General features: G+C 43.0%; 2 protein-coding genes across 4 annotated transcripts; one reads left to right on the plus strand and one right to left on the minus strand.

Moving 5' to 3' along the window:
* Positions 1-1,590: 1,590 nt before the first annotated feature.
* LOC114793985 (peptidyl-prolyl cis-trans isomerase FKBP10-like) lies at positions 1,591-8,259 on the plus strand. Of its 3 annotated transcripts, XR_003750285.1 has the most exons (11): positions 1,591-1,997; positions 2,389-2,537; positions 3,005-3,194; positions 4,290-4,435; positions 4,512-4,701; positions 5,343-5,488; positions 6,191-6,380; positions 6,865-7,007; positions 7,116-7,279; positions 7,376-7,451; positions 7,764-7,901. XR_003750285.1 is itself a non-coding variant. In XM_028986210.1 (10 exons), exons 1-10 carry the CDS (start codon positions 1,804-1,806, stop codon positions 7,947-7,949), a joined length of 1,698 nt encoding a protein of 565 aa, XP_028842043.1. In that variant the 5' UTR covers positions 1,591-1,803; the 3' UTR covers positions 7,950-8,259. The 3 variants fall into 3 exon arrangements, 1 of the variants encoding a protein (XP_028842043.1); XR_003750286.1 differs by having other exon boundaries at positions 7,116-7,451; XM_028986210.1 differs by lacking the exon at positions 7,376-7,451 and having other exon boundaries at positions 7,764-8,259.
* Positions 8,260-8,392: 133 nt separating this feature from the next.
* LOC114794085 (cytosolic 5'-nucleotidase 3-like) lies at positions 8,393-13,464 on the minus strand. Its single transcript, XM_028986398.1, has 9 exons — positions 13,257-13,464; positions 13,037-13,135; positions 12,820-12,889; positions 12,247-12,293; positions 12,073-12,158; positions 11,852-11,941; positions 11,483-11,645; positions 10,323-10,523; positions 8,393-9,250 (listed from the first exon to the last, which is right to left on the minus strand). The coding sequence occupies exons 1-9, from the start codon at positions 13,350-13,352 to the stop codon at positions 9,140-9,142; spliced, it is 963 nt and encodes a 320-aa protein (XP_028842231.1). The 5' UTR covers positions 13,353-13,464; the 3' UTR covers positions 8,393-9,139.
* Positions 13,465-13,995: the final 531 nt, after the last annotated feature.

The following is a 13,995-nucleotide window of genomic DNA, read 5'->3' on the forward strand; positions in this document are numbered from 1 at the left end:
CACACAGTCTCCGGGGGATGATGGTGTTGAATGCTGAACTAAAGTCTATGAACAGCAATCTAACATAAGAGTCTTTATTGTCCAGGTGTGAGAGGGAAAGGTGAAGTGCAGTGGACATCGCGTCCTCAGTTGACCTGTTTGTGCGATAAGCGAACTGCAGAGGGTCCAGTGAGTGAGGGAGGTTGCTTTTCACCTGTGCCAAGACAAGTCTCTCAAAGCACTTCATGGTGATGGGGGTCAGAGCGATGGGCTGGTAGTCATTCAGACAGGAAACTGAAGATTTCTTCGGCACTGGGATGATGGTGGTGGACTTGAAGCACACTGGGACGATCATCTGGCTCAGCGAAGTGTTGAAGATGTCTGTGAACACCTCGGCTAGCTGATCAGCGCAGTCTCTCAGCACACGACCAGGAATGTTGTCTGGACCTGCAGCTTTTCGTGGGTCAACCTTGGCGAGGGTTCTCCTCACATCGGCTGATGGTCGGTGATGGGAGGCATGGCTTTCGTCGTGTGCGTGTTGTTCAGTGTATCGAACCGTGCGTAGAACTTGTTCAGGTCCTCAGGGAGTGTGGCATGCTTGGTGCTGGCTTGTACTGAGTGACAGCCTGGATGCCCTGCCACAAACTGCGAGTGTCTTTTGTGTTGTTGAAGTGATTCTGAATCTTTTTTTGCGTGCGTTCGCTTTGCTTGACGTATAGAGCGAGAGAGGTTAGCCCTCGCTATTCTGAGGGCAGCTTTTCTTCCGGACCGGAAAGCAGCATCTCTCTCTCTCTGCGGTGTGAACCAGGGCTTCTCGTTGGTTCTGGTGGTGATGTTCTTTAGGACTGTAACATCCTCTATGCATTTGGTGATGTAACACGTCACAGATTCCGCAAACTCGTCCAGACTTAATGCAAAAAAAATAAAAATATTCCAGTCCGTGCACTCAAAACAGCCCTGGAGTGCTGAGACGGCTCCACTTGGCCAGACTCTGATGGTCTTCCTGGCAGGTCTTGTGCGTTTCAGCAGTGTTGAGTATGCAGGCAGCAACATCACTGTGGCGTGGTCTGAGGAACCGATGTGTGGGCGCACTGCTGCTTTGTAGGCACCACGCACGTTGGTGTACTTTATCCAGGCAGTTCTCCCCTCTGGTAGCAAAGTCCACATGTTGATGGAATTTGGGGAAAACTGACTTCAAGTTCGCGTGGTTAAAATCGCCGGCAATGATGAGAAATCTGTCCGGGTGCGTGGTCTGGAGCTTGCTGATATGTGTATGCAGTTTATCACCCGACAGTTTACTATACATTTCCGACAATGGCAGTACATTTATCAGACGCCCTTATTACAATCAGTAGACAGTCCCCCCCTGGAGACACTCAGGGTTAAGTGTCTTGCTCAGGGACAAGATGGTAGTAAGTGGGGTTTGAACCTGGGTCTTCTGGTTCATAGGCGAGTGTGTTACCCACTAGGCTGCTACCACCCCACAGCTCCAGGGCAGCAGGCTGGAATGAACAATTTCCTATTAACAGTTTTAAAGTAGGCGGTTGCCATGACGACGATGACGATGGCGCCGGCGGGAGGAAGGACCCGGGAGCGCAGCCCGGCGGGCGCCTGGCCTTCGGTTCGACTCATTACCGCTCCGAATCGCTCCGTGGGACGCAACGCGTCTGCAAGTCGCGTCCACGTTTACAGATTCCTGCGGAAGGGGAGGGGGAGCCTGCCGCGGCCCGCCCCGCGAAACGTGACACGCAGTCCTTTCACGTCCCGCCGACAAAGTTTCTCGCTGCATGCTCCGACCCCGAACTTCTCCAGGGCCCGTTTAAAATGTCTCGGAAGTGGTTCTGCGCGTTGGCCTGCATTTCGGCCGTATGCACGGCGTGCAGCTCCAGTCCACTGGAGGACTTGCTTATCGATCGCTACTTGGTCCCCAGCCTGTGTCCGAGAGAGGTGCAAATAGGAGACTACGTCAGATATCACTACAACGGGACGTTCACTGACGGGAACAGATTTGACTCCAGGTAAGATGCATTTTTAAAACCTGAACGTGCTGTTTCCACAGATCATTTAAAATGTGTTCGGGATATGGACACGCAGTTTTTTTTTTTTTTTTATCGCCTTGAACAACTTTTTAAAATTCACGATCCGGAGCCTGTCCTGCCACGCATGCAACCACCTTTTAATTGCAGCCTTTCTGTGTTAAATCTCGGGCCATTGTTTCAGGCCTACACAAGACACCGCCTAGTTTCACAGGCAAAGACTTTTATATTTACAGCATTTATCAGACGCAGTTATCCAGAGCGACTTACATTCAGCAGTTACAGGGACAGTCCACCCCTGGGGTCAACTAGGGTTAAGTGTCTTGCTCATCTGAACTCATGACGTGATTATTTATTCTCTTTTTATTTCCAGCCATGACAAAGGCAAGCCCTTCACTGGCCAGATTGGTTTGGGGAGTCCGTTGATTCCCGGGCTGGACCGTGGAATACAGGGCATGTGCGTGAATGAACGCAGGAAGCTCACTATCCCTCCTCACCTGGCCTATGGTGTCCTCGGCGCAGGTAACAGCCAAATCGGAAGTCTCTCTATTTCACTTCACTCAACCTACGACTTGTGGTCGCTTGTGACTACAGGACGGCTGTACGCTTTAAGTCACGGTCCGGTTCCGCCAGCACAACACCAACATCCCATCAGCACTGCTGAGACCAGCAGCTCAATGTGACTGCAGATTTCATTGGTTGTGTCAAACAAGTTGTGAATATGTTGTATCATTAAAACACAAGATGACTTGAAGTGATGCTCGGAGTGCATATGAATGGCATCAACAAATTTTTTGTTGCAGAATAACGTGAAGAATTCCAAGATGCCTTTTCAGTGGTGATTGTGTTGCATTTTACCCAGATACAATGCCGGCTATTGTCTAATTGTCCGGCTATTGTCTAATATACCATTGATGAATAGCGTACAAGCAGTAGATGGGCTATCGCTTCCCCAGTGTGCCTAATAAAGTGACCGCGTCTGTTCTTAGGTTCTGTGATTCCTCCAGATACCACGCTGGTGTTTGACATTCTCCTGCTAGACATTTGGAACATGGAGGACAAGGTCCAGACACGCACACTCAGTAAGCCCAAGAACTGTAAGCGTTCCGTGGCTTCTACGGACTTCATCAGGTACCACTACAACGGAACCCTGCTCAACGGAACCCTGTTCGATTCCAGGTGGGCATGTGCAGTTCGAACAAGAACATTCTGTCTAATACTGTTGTCAAGACAGTTATTTGTCTATAGAATCTCTTAGTAGTCATTCTAGTTCTATTAAATTGGTACATCGGATTTTGCAGCAGAACTGAAAAATACTTACAGCCATAGCTTGATCAGTAAATCAATCTCAACATATTAATATAAAATCTTGAATGTATATATTAAATATGTTTATTATTCCACACAAGAAATGGTTATTGGATGCTTCAACCACTTTGAACCCATTCATTTTCCCATACAAACCAAGACGTTGTAAAATGCAAACCAACTACTTAGAAAATTATTTAGGATCTTGCAGAAGTCTAAAATATCAGACATGATGGAAGTAACTGTAATTCCACTACTGTGGTTAGTTGTAATAGTGTAAATTATCTCATCCATGTACATTTACAGAAACCGTAATGGTCTTGGTATCACATAGCTTAGATGGAGCACCGGCTGTACGTTGAAATGAAGCAGCTTCTAGTAGCAATCAGGAGACTAGTGATCTATCTTGTAGTTAATTGTTCATTATTGCCACTTATTTTTGAGCATTGACAGCATGGTCTGTTAATTCATCACTACTCTGTCATTATCTTGACGAGCTTCGTGAGATTCACATACATGCTCATGCTGTTTAAGGAACTTTGGAAAACCAAAGTTGGTTGAGAGAATGACGAGATAAATGCTGTCGTTAACATTTTGCCCACCTCATAGACAAATGAGTTTCCTCAAAGACAAATGTGTAGGTTTACATTTAAATTTAAATTTAAGGCATGTGGCAGACGCCTTTATCCAGATCGTCTTACAACGTGCTGTCATGTTACCATCGATGAAGAGATCAATTCTGGTTCACTAGGACCCCCAAACTATGAATACAATCTTTTTATTCACTCTGTGAGTCAGACAATAAGAATGTTGATCTAAATATATAGGTTTTAACCGACTACAGTCTGTAACTGTATACCTAATAAACGCGGAGATGTATGCATCTAGACGTAAATTTTGGGTGTGGATGTACTGGTAGATTTCATACAGTGAGACTTTTGCCTGTTTTTTTTTTTTTTTTTTTAGCCATTTCAGGAATCAAACATATGACACTTATGTTGGCTATGGCTACCTCATCAAAGGCATGGATCAGGGCCTACTGGGTATGTGCGTGGGGGAGAGGCGTTCAATCATCATCCCGCCATTCCTGGCCTATGAAGACAAAGGATATGGTAACAGTAACTGTAATAGTAACTGTAACAAGTAAGTGACCCTTTACCCAGAATTATCTTTCCCTCTCACATCTAGGAACACAGGTTCCACCCTACGCCAGTCTCATGTTTGATGTCTTGCTGGTCGACCTGTTCAATGCCAAAGATGACGTCACTGTGGAAATCCAGACACTTCCAGAGCCGTGCACCCGGAAAGCAGTGGTGGGCGATTATATCCGCTACCACTATAATGGAAGTTTTCAGGATGGAACCATTTTTGACACCAGGTAAGCTAAGAGGATTTCTCAATGGTTTTAGCATTGTAGCCCTTTGTTTCCGAATCCTAAGAACTATGGGTCATTTGTTTATTTTAATTGTCATTAATACAAGTCTGCTGACACAGTAGCCACCTACATGGTTGTGCCACAGTAATAATTCATGTCAGTGACATGACCTCACTTAAACAAATGCAGCATGCTGACATCCAAAAGGCTGTTACGGCCATCCGTCAATCAGTGTCTTACAGACTAGGTTTGCTCTATTATAGTGTTCTATGCACCCAAATATATCTGAAGTGGTTTTCCTTTACTCACCACTTGTGTGAACTTCTTTAATAAGTGGAAGATAAGGTAGTTAAGGAGCAAGCCTATTAGGATGATGACAGTCCGCATTATTCTACTATTTATATTCTTCCCTGTAATAAAATATAGATTTAGGTGATAGATCAACACTCTATCAAAGATTTAGCTTGCTTCATTTGCATTGGAAACTGGTCATACAATGTCCCACACAGATATTACTTGTTTACAGCTGATCACCCTAGCCAGAAGATCTATAGCTTTGTGTCCCAATTCAAGGAATGGAAACTCCAGCCTGTCCCACTTCATATGGATAAAAACTGTTGACAAGTTTTCTTTCTGTGTGTCAGTTACCAGCGGAACAGTACCTACAACACCTACATTGGGATGGGTTATGTTATTGCGGGAATAGATAAAGCTCTGCAGGGCGTCTGTATTGGGGAGAAGAGGCGCGTCACCCTCCCCCCTCACTTAGCCTACGGAGAGAGCGGAATTGGTGAGTGAATGGTGTTTTTTTTTTTTTTTGTTTTTTTTTTTTTTTCTGTAAAGTAATATTCTCAACTTAATATCAAGGTCTAGATCAGTGTTTTTCCCAACCTTCTTTCCCACTACTCCCTTGGGGGAACTAGAGATTGCAGGGTGTCCACACAATTTAATCTGCGCTGAGGTTCCAAAAATTATATTTGTAAACATTACATTTATAAAATCCCAATTACACACCTAATTGGATGATCAAAACTCTGTATAACCCTGTAGGCTAAATAGACTCTAAATAGCCTACAGTGTAAAACAAGGAGAATAACAACAACAAAAACCTACAACTGCTCTTTGTTTTTTGCATATAAAAGTTTGTAATAAATCACTCTATTCTTTTAATGTGTGTATGTGGTAAGGAATTGGGGTTGAAGTCCTGGCTTGTCTTGGACACAGGCGGTGGGGGCTTCAGTGAAAATAGTTGTGTACCACTGCTCTAGATGAACATGAGATTTAGTGTAGTGTTCAAGGCAGAAAATACTACACCATGAGTTGAATCCATTCTATTTGTGTCATTATGCTGTCATGGAAAAACGGAAATGTTCATGGTTTACTAATTAAAGAATTAATTGTTAAGTCAGGTATAATTATCAATTGTGCCATCAGTGGATTAGTATATTTTTTTTCTTGTATAATTGCCCCTTTTTTTTTTTTTCTGTTTCAGAGGGTTTAATCCCCGGTTCTGCAGTGCTCATTTTTGACATCCATGTGATTGACTTCCACAACCCCAATGACACAGTGCAGATAAAAACTACCCACAAGCCTGCTGACTGTAACATCACAAGCAGTTCTTATGACCTCATCCTGTATCGTTACAACTGCTCTCTGCTTGATGGGACATTACTCTACTCCTCGTGAGCCCCTGCACTCATGTACCAATGCCCTTATATGTCAGCATGTACCCCTCAGGTTCTAGATGCCTCTAAGGAAGCCTTATTACAGAAATTGCCCAACATGTAAATTTTGTCTGAACAGTTTGGTAACTGTGATGACTAGGGTTAGTTTTATTTATTTCTTTTTAACTCAAATTAAGTCTGTGTTTCTTACAATATATGAAATAAACGTACCTAACTTTCATCATGCATTGTTGTAGCTATGGCTAAAGAGGCTCATGTTCATTGAGAGACCTAACTAATATTAAAGCTTGGATCATGGTCCAGGGTAGCCTTTGAGTTTTCTTATCTGAAATTACTTTGGCTGAAGGAATTTATAAATTGAGAAAAACCTATTAAAAACCTCCCTAAACTTAAAAATAATTATTGTGTGCATTGGAACAGTGAGGTTGAGTTTCTAAAGAACAGAAATGTTAAGTTCTTGCCTTTCACAATTTTCTCACAGGGATCATTACAGCACGTCCTCCCGTGTAACACTGGGTGTAGGGAAGATTGTTTTGGGTGTGGATGAAGGGCTGCAGGGCATGTGTGTGGGTGAACGGAGAGAAGTCATCATACCCCCCCACTTTGCTCATGGGGAGTATGGAGGTGAGAAATCACCACCAAACAGGAAAAGCAATCTGATATGAATCCCAATGGTTTATTTAATCACACACATCATTCATACATGTGCTGATTCCTGCTGTTTTTGTCCAGCGGATGGCGTACCCGGCAGCGCCGTTCTGATGTTTGAGCTGGAGTTGCTGGAGCTGCAGAGAGGTGTTCCTGAGGGATACCTGTTTGTGTGGCTGGAGGACAGTCCAAATCCCTTGTTCCCTGCTCTGGATCTTAACCAGGACAAGGAGGTTCCTCTAGAGGAGGTCTAGCCACACCCGTACACTCAAACACAATGGCTTTGACTTATTTTTCTCACTAACACGCCTGCACAAACACACTTATTTGGTTTTGATTTACAGGGGCAGTGGTGGCCTAGCGGTTAAGGAAGCGGCCCAGTAATCAGAAGGTTGCCGGTTCGAATCACAATCCGCCAAGGTACCATTAAGGTGCCACTGAGCAAAGTACCGTCCCCACACACTGCTCCCAGGGCGCCTGTCATGGCTGCCCACTGCTCACTCAGGGTGATGGTTAAATGCAGAGGACACATTTCGTTGTGTCACCGTGTGCTGTGCTGCAGCGTTTCACAATGACAATCACTTCACTTTTTTTTTTTTATTATTTTACATGCTTGCATCTTGCTATCACACCAGTGTACCTACTTAATGCTCGGATCTGGTTATCTGGCAGAATACAATCATTGATGAGCTAGTGGACTCCATACTTAAGAACATCTTTGTCTCTTTATAGTTTTCCACCTTTATCAAGACCCAGGTGATAGAGGGGAGAGGTCGAATGAGGCCAGGAATGGACCCTGAGATCATTATTAAGGATATGTTCACCCTTCAGGACCGCAATAATGATGGCAAGATCACTGCTGATGAGCTAAAACTGAAGACAGAAGAACAGGAGAGTTCCAAACACGATGAACTATGAGAAAGACATGTAGTTTTGAAATACTGTGGCCCACCAAAGCAAAGCCTCTAGCCCCTCCCACTTGCTCCCCCCATTCAGAAAATTTGTTTCTTTTGGGAAATCAGGAGTTGATGAACTGCTGAGCACCACCTAATGGTTCGTTTGTTCTGGGCATTAAGGGCACTTTTGGCTTTTAAATACATTCTATTAATTATTTTGTTTTTATTAATTAATTTTCTTGTTTTACTGTTTTGTGGATTAAATGCAGTGTATATATGTATTTTTCCCCTGTTATGTGCCATACAAAATAAACAATCTGTTTTATATGAAATATGTGTATATATATACGTTTTGAATATATATTGTATTTTCTGAAATACGTAGTAAGACAAGTGACAGTGATGAGGACTTGTTCCTGCAATGTTGTAATAATATATGCAATTATTTAACACCACAGTACCATGTAAGGGAATTACTTGTTTTATTCTGGAAGACAATTTATCAAATAAGCGACAATTCAAATCTAACAAACTCTTTGCACTAAAACTGAAAAGGAACTCAGAAAAGGAGGTCCAAATGAAAGCAAACTATATAAACTATGAGGGGCAGTGGTGGCCTAGCGGGTAAGGAAGCAGACCTGTAATCAGAAGGCTGCCATTTCTATATTTTTGGTGCATATGTAAAGTGGGTACAACTGCAAGTCAAGTTTACTTCCTCTGTCGAAACTGATTGTAATGTGACTGTGATGAGACTGCCAGGTTTTACAGGCATCAATAACATGTACATAAAGTGTTTTTGTTATATACAAAATGTTTCTTTAACCATGAATAGATTCCAAAAGTTGTAATTTCTCATTAGAGATGATCCACAGTAACTGATGCCTGCATTTCTCAAAACTTCCCATTTCCTCTCCGCCACTACAATCAGAGCAAAAAAGGTTTTTACAAGTGGAGTAAAATTTTAAAACCAACTCCAGTGACTCACCAAAGTTATATGTGCGTTCACTGTGCATTACAAGAGTGTCATCAAGGTTTTGGAAAAAGAAAGAGTTGTGTCTTCCTCTGGAAAACATGGAGCTCATAAAACACGAGCAGAGAATGTGGTGCAATGTTGTAAACAGATGCTATTAAACCACCGCCACACTGCTGCTTATCACTCGTTTCTAATCCCAGTTCAACTGAGGTAAGGGTTGTGGTAGAAGGGGTCAAAGTTCATTTGCTTCCAGTGATGTGCAACAAGATGGCGTTTGGTACATCCATGGTCTCATCTTTCTCCAGGACAATGTCATAAGAGCTTAAATATGACTCCCTCCTCTCCTCCACCTGAAACAGAAAATAATATTAGTCTTGTGTGTATAATATCGGTCTTGTGTGTATTAACTGAAAGTAAGACAACTGCATCTTTTGCAAATTTGTGTTTATTTTTAGGGCAGCATCACCATATCTGAACGAGACAGGTTTTCATCCAAATATCAGTGCCATTGGTCTACTTCAGAAGGCATGATGAGGCTAGTTCCCAAAGAATTTTTTTTAATGAATGGACAGACAATTATGGCACAGAGGCAACTTCCTGTTCTCGCCAAACATTGTGGTTGGTGAATGGTGTTGATTATGTCATTTCCGTTGATGTCAACTTCTATTTAACTTGAAAGTGAAGTGATTGTAACATGTGATACACAGCACACAGTGCACACAGTGAAATTTGTCCTCTGCTTTTAACCCATCACCCTTAGTGAGCAGCCATGACAGGCGCCCGGGGAGCAGTGTGTGGGGACGGTGCTTTGCTCAGTGGCACCTCAACAGATCGGGATTCGAACCGGCAACCTTCTGATTGCGGGGCCACTTCCTTAACCGCTAGGCCAACACTGCCCCTATAGGCCTCTCTCCTCCTCGTTCTGCCTCTCTGTAAAGCTGGCTAAAAGTGCCTGTAATTCTGCACCATGGCTGAATTTTTGAAAGACTTCAGATACAGTATTAGGGGGCCACTAAAACCGATATAAAAGCACAAAAAAAATTCATGTCAAGGGGCCTTTAACATAGAGCTACAGAGCTACAGAGCTATAGCAATCTGGTGTGATGAAAAATCAGCTCAAAGCCCAAAAGCAATCTCTTTTTCATTGTGTGTAGTAAGAATCATTTTGTGGTTATTGTTATTTGAAACATTATTATTTCAATTTTGTTTTATACTGTAGCAGGGGGGAAGCGGTGGTTTCACTGAGCAAGTTACTGTCACCACACACTGCTCACCGGGCGCCTGTCATGGCTGCCCACTGCTCACCAAGGGTGATGTGTCACCGTGTGCTGTGCTGCAGTGTTTCACAACGACAATCACTTCACTTTCAGTCTGAATACTTCCCCATACAAACGTAAAATGAAAATGAAGCGTGACACAGACCTTATCATTCAGATATCCTATTTTCAGTATATTCTCCAGGTCCGGTACTCCGTCAGCCATGCTCAGGTCTCCCAGAGAATCCCCCAGCAGAAGGACATTATGACGTTGCTTGAGTTCCTGGAAATGGCTGGAGTTCAGCAGTGCCCCTTCATGCTTGTTATAGACGTGGATGAGCTCACCTTTGAAGCCCTGAAGCACACCCTGCACAGATAAACAGCATTTAAAGGTCCCATATTATGAAAATATTCCCTTTGTGAGATTATTCAACATTAATACAAGTTCCTCTAGCCTGTCCTGCAGTGGCTAGAAATGGCGATAGGTGTGCTTGATAGATATAGTGCTTTGGCCATTCTGCATCTCCACCAACCGTCATGGCTTGAAAAGGTGTGAAGCATTGCAGTTGCTCAGTGATAGGATGTTAAAATGAGCACAAATGTATTTTTTGTTCAGTCACGCGAGAACCAGTTGGTTCATTTTATATTTTATGAAAAACGCCGACACGACTTCCTGTTTGCGCTAAACATCGTGGTTAGTGATGGTGTCATTTCACCATTAATTAGCCCATCTTCACTTGACTTACAAGATTTTTCATATTCGAAATCACTGAAAGGCAGGTTGTACTTTCCCTTGATGGGTCAGTCCTGGACAGCCAAAAATTGTTATCGGCAACATCTCTGTGTCCCTGGATGTCACCTTGTCCTCATCCAAGTCTGCAATAACTACAATATTACTAACAAATATCTGTCATCAACACAACTGCAGTCTAATGCCCTCTATAACACCCTCTTGTAAGTCGCTTTGGATAAAAGCGTCTGCAAAATAAAGTAAAGTAAAGTAAACACCCACAAGACCGAGTCCTACCTCCCAGAACTGGGAACAAACTCAATTTTATGATGAATGTAACTTAAAACTAACATAGGTGATTTTGGTTGTTTTGTTGAGCTACAGTAGCTCTTCTGTTGTGCTGGGCAATACGGGCCAGCAAAATCTGATCCACACATAGGTGTCAGTGTAATGAGATAATTACTTGTTTCTGGTTCTCAACATGTGGTACATGGGCCCCACCTACTACCGACAGTAGATGACAGTCAACAACAAATAATATTTCTGTCCTTGCGTATTTGTGCATGAGGCCTAAATTAAGTTCAGATGGAACTCACAGTGTCATTGAATTCCATGTAGTTTGAGAAGACTTTGACATTTGGGTGGAACACCCCGGCCTGTCTGATGACCTCTTCAAGGATGTCCCCAATCCCAGCTGAAAATATGAGCAAGGGGACATCATGCTCCTGCAAGTGGTTGAAGAACAGCTGGTACCCATCCCTTCAGAAGAGAAAGTGGTCATTTACATCAATGTGATCATTCACATCATATCAAATTTTTACCTTATACCATGTACTGGATGAGTAATACAGACAACTATTCCTGAAAATAATCTCTAAGGATGTGACTTGTACAATTAGTGATTGCCGTGGGCCACTAGTGGGGCCTCACAAGAACTACAACTCTAACACTCTTCCTTTTCTCACCTGAGCATAGCATCAGACTCCTGAACTACTACAGCCAGCAGGTCCTTCCTGATCCGCTGCTGTACCAGAATGTGATGGGCTTTAGTCCACCTACCCACAGTAAAACCACATAAATATCTATAATGTTTCCATCCACTTCTTACACAAAAATAAAAAGCAAGCTAAGAACAAAATGACAACATACCAATAAAGATAATACAGTATGACTTGTCAACACAAACCATTCAACCATAAGTGGAAGTTTCTCCTCCACAGGCCTTGTTGAATCGATCTCTATAGGGTAGTATGTCTTCAGCAGGTCCGCTAGCTAAAGCCCAGGGCAGAAAAATATAAGCAATTCGGCTGAACGTGGTCTGCATGTAATAGGATCAATACAAACAAAACTACAGTCTCACCTCAGCTTTGCAATCTTCACTAATCAGTTTGCTGTTGTCAAGGATATCTATGCAGACAACAGAACATTCTCTGTTAATCATCTTCTATAGTTCTGAATCATGGTTTGTGAGATATATCTGCCATTCAGTTTGTCCTGACAAATCTAACATCAGTATTCAAGTTATATCTATTATCAAGGCTTTGGGGAGTTTGGGAAGGTAAGATTATCCTTATGAGATATAGAAGTAGTAGAAGACAAGGAAAGATGATCATCCATTTACCACTACAGGGTTTATGACGTTTAGATAGAAGCGAGGATTGAATTGTCCAGAATTAAGAATTAAAGTCAAATCCTAAACACAAAACGACAATATTGAACATTGCACATGTGCTGCATCTATTACAGCTGCATGAAAACCAGACCCTAAGCGATCAAGTCATTTTTCAGATCTCCACATTTGATGGTTACAGATATCCTGGTCAATCTGTTCTGATGAGGGATCCATATCGACAAAATCAACACAGAGGGACAGATTAACAACCATTCGAGAAACAGAAAAGAACATTTTCTACTTTTGTTACTTGTCACTTACTGTGGCACGTCGGACACCGTTTCCCATTGTAAGCAAATCGAGTGAGCGTCATGTCAAAGTCTGAGATGACCTAAGAATAAGCAGCAAAATCAACACACACCCACTCCAAACTTTTGGCCTGTGCTGTGTGTGTGTATGTGTGTGTGTATATATATATAATTTTTTTTTTTTTTTTATGTGTATGTATGAAGGTGTGCAAGGCCGCCCTTTATATCACCTGGACAGCGCTGGGACCCGTCTGCCTCATAGCCGTGAGGATCTTCTCAACTTTCTGACGATCCTTAATATACACGGAAGGCTTCGACAGTTCGGGAATCTACACAAACGGGGGGGCGCAGTTCCCATTCTCATTATTAGATAAAACCCAAGTAAACCATTAACAAGCGCAATTGGTCAGCGTCTGAAGACCTGAATTAGCCTGCCGCTAATCTACTTACCATTTTCCAGTCAGGACAGATACGGTTTATAAATGACGACCCCGGCAGAGCAAGCCTGTAGTGAATGTATCGAAAATAGCTATAATAGTGGTACATAAACAGCGTCCAATGAGAATACTTTAGCAAGGGAGTAATAAATAAAAGAAAACCGGTTAGTACGCTGACGCTAGAGTACGAGGGGACACAATTTGCACGCGGACTTCCGGGTTCATCCTAGACGGAAAATCGTGTTCCGGCCAGGAAACATTGGACAGATCCTGCAGGGCCGGCCTGCCTGTCGGCCTGGTTTGCATTTAAATGGGTGGAAGTGCAGAAGCAGTGGCGTTTCAGATGAAACAGGACAGTGAACAGAAATAGCTACACTAACGCCAGATTGTGTAGCTGCTGTGGCAGGGACTGTGCGTGCTTACGTCACTACGTCATTATATGCAGATTCATATTCAAACTAAACACGTTGTTGCCTAGCGGGGAAGGAAACGGACCCGTAATCAGAAGGTTGCTGGTTCGAATCTCGATCCGCCAAGAGGCTCCCAGGGCGCCTGTCATGGCTGCCCACTGCTCCCTCAGGGGATGGGTTAAATGCAGAGACCACATTTCACTGTGCTCACTGGGTGCTGTGCTGCAGTGTATCACAATGACAATCACTTTCACTTCAAAGAATGTTTAATGCCTTCTCTGGTCATTACTTATACAAATTCAGAACAATAAAATAAAAAGATCCGCACTTTGAGTAATTGTT

The sequence above is a fragment of the Denticeps clupeoides genome, chromosome 7 (assembly GCF_900700375.1).
Source record: "Denticeps clupeoides chromosome 7, fDenClu1.1, whole genome shotgun sequence".
Taxonomy (NCBI): Eukaryota; Metazoa; Chordata; class Actinopteri; order Clupeiformes; family Denticipitidae; genus Denticeps; species Denticeps clupeoides.

Bases quoted from the DNA above. Each gene is read 5' to 3' on its own strand.
- LOC114793985 (XM_028986210.1), top strand. From the start codon at position 1,804: ATGTCTCGGAAGTGGTTCTGCGCGTTGGCCTGCATTTCGGCCGTATGC. The intron at 4,436-4,511 runs GTAACAGTAACT...TCTCACATCTAG, and splicing joins CTATGAAGACAAAGGATATG to GAACACAGGTTCCACCCTAC. The intron at 4,702-5,342 runs GTAAGCTAAGAG...TCTGTGTGTCAG, and splicing joins GGAACCATTTTTGACACCAG to TTACCAGCGGAACAGTACCT.
- LOC114794085 (XM_028986398.1), bottom strand. From the start codon at position 13,352: ATGTACCACTATTATAGCTATTTTCGATACATTCACTACAGGCTTGCT. The intron at 12,159-12,246 runs GTGAGACTGTAG...CCTGGGCTTTAG, and splicing joins GTGAAGATTGCAAAGCTGAG to CTAGCGGACCTGCTGAAGAC. The intron at 10,524-11,482 runs GTGAGTTCCATC...TTATCTGTGCAG, and splicing joins ACATGGAATTCAATGACACT to GGTGTGCTTCAGGGCTTCAA.